The sequence below is a fragment of the Penaeus monodon genome, chromosome 28 (assembly GCF_015228065.2).
Source record: "Penaeus monodon isolate SGIC_2016 chromosome 28, NSTDA_Pmon_1, whole genome shotgun sequence".
Lineage (NCBI taxonomy): Eukaryota > Metazoa > Arthropoda > Malacostraca > Decapoda > Penaeidae > Penaeus > Penaeus monodon.
This window is the reverse complement of record NC_051413.1, coordinates 5,792,601-5,793,563: the sequence shown is the minus strand read 5'-3', so window position 1 is coordinate 5,793,563 and position 963 is coordinate 5,792,601. Positions and strand designations below refer to the sequence as shown.

Sequence of the window (963 nt, the reverse complement as noted above, 5' to 3'; positions counted from 1 at the left end):
AAGTAACCTCCGTGGTAGTTGCCAGCGGGAGCCACGAAGTAGCTGAAGGCACAGAGGGAGTTGCAGGAAATGATGCCAGCAGTACATCGGGAACTCTACGTTCGATTATGTACTCCCTAAGGTTATATCACCATTATCGTCGATCCACATGGATTAATCTACACTGAATCGAAGCATCATGGAAACAAATGTAAATCTGACATTATCTTGAAGATTTGACTCAGTAGCTTTTTTTCAGTATCCGTAGGCAATGGTGACTGTCGAAAAGGAAGAAAACAACACATAATATTCCGACCACCAAAGAAAACTAGAAAACGCAGACTCATTTCAGGGGTGACTGCCGCAATCACGCTCTCACCTTGGCCCGTAGTAGGAGGAGGACCCCCCGTGGCCAACGCTGATGCCGCCGCCGTAGCCGCTGTAGGCGCTCTGCACGCCGGCGTAGACGGCTGCGCTGCCGCCGACGCCGCCGTAGCCGCCTCCGTGTCCGCTGCCGACTTGCCTGAGGACGAGAGGGGGGCGAGGTCACTCGAGGTGCAGGTTGCCTGTGTCATTTTTTTTAATGCTTTGCAGTTGGGTATATAGACATACACATACACAATAAAAGACCAAGAAAGAAAGCCCAGATCCACGGAATTTCTCCCCGCGGGTCAGGTCGCCTCGGGTCACCCTTCTACTTACGCGACATATCCGGCGCTGGCGACGGCGGCTCCGAGGATGAGGGTCTGAGAGCAAGAAGGAGGCGGTGGATGAATTTGAATAAATTTCCTTGCAATGGGATGTGGCGGAAGGGGAGGTTTCGATAAAGTTTCATCTTTTAACTTAATGAATTTATTGTCGTAGGTAAAAAAAATTCCCTTTTTATTTCATTGGTTACCTGAGAAGACGAAGGAGATTATAGAAGAAGGAGGGAAAGAAAGGGGTAAATCTAAAAACTCGAAAACGAAGTAGGAAACGTAGTCG

At 49.2% G+C, this 963-nt stretch overlaps 1 protein-coding gene across 1 annotated transcript in view; it reads right to left on the bottom strand.

The window, feature by feature from the left end:
* Positions 1 to 954, bottom strand: part of LOC119590927 (ice-structuring protein 4-like) — a gene marked incomplete in the record, with an annotated part of 1,384 nt that extends 430 nt beyond the window's left edge. The window contains 1 exon segment of the mRNA XM_037939666.1: positions 359 to 954. Coding sequence (XP_037795594.1) covers positions 359 to 554 — 196 coding nt within the window.
* Positions 955 to 963: the final 9 nt, after the last annotated feature.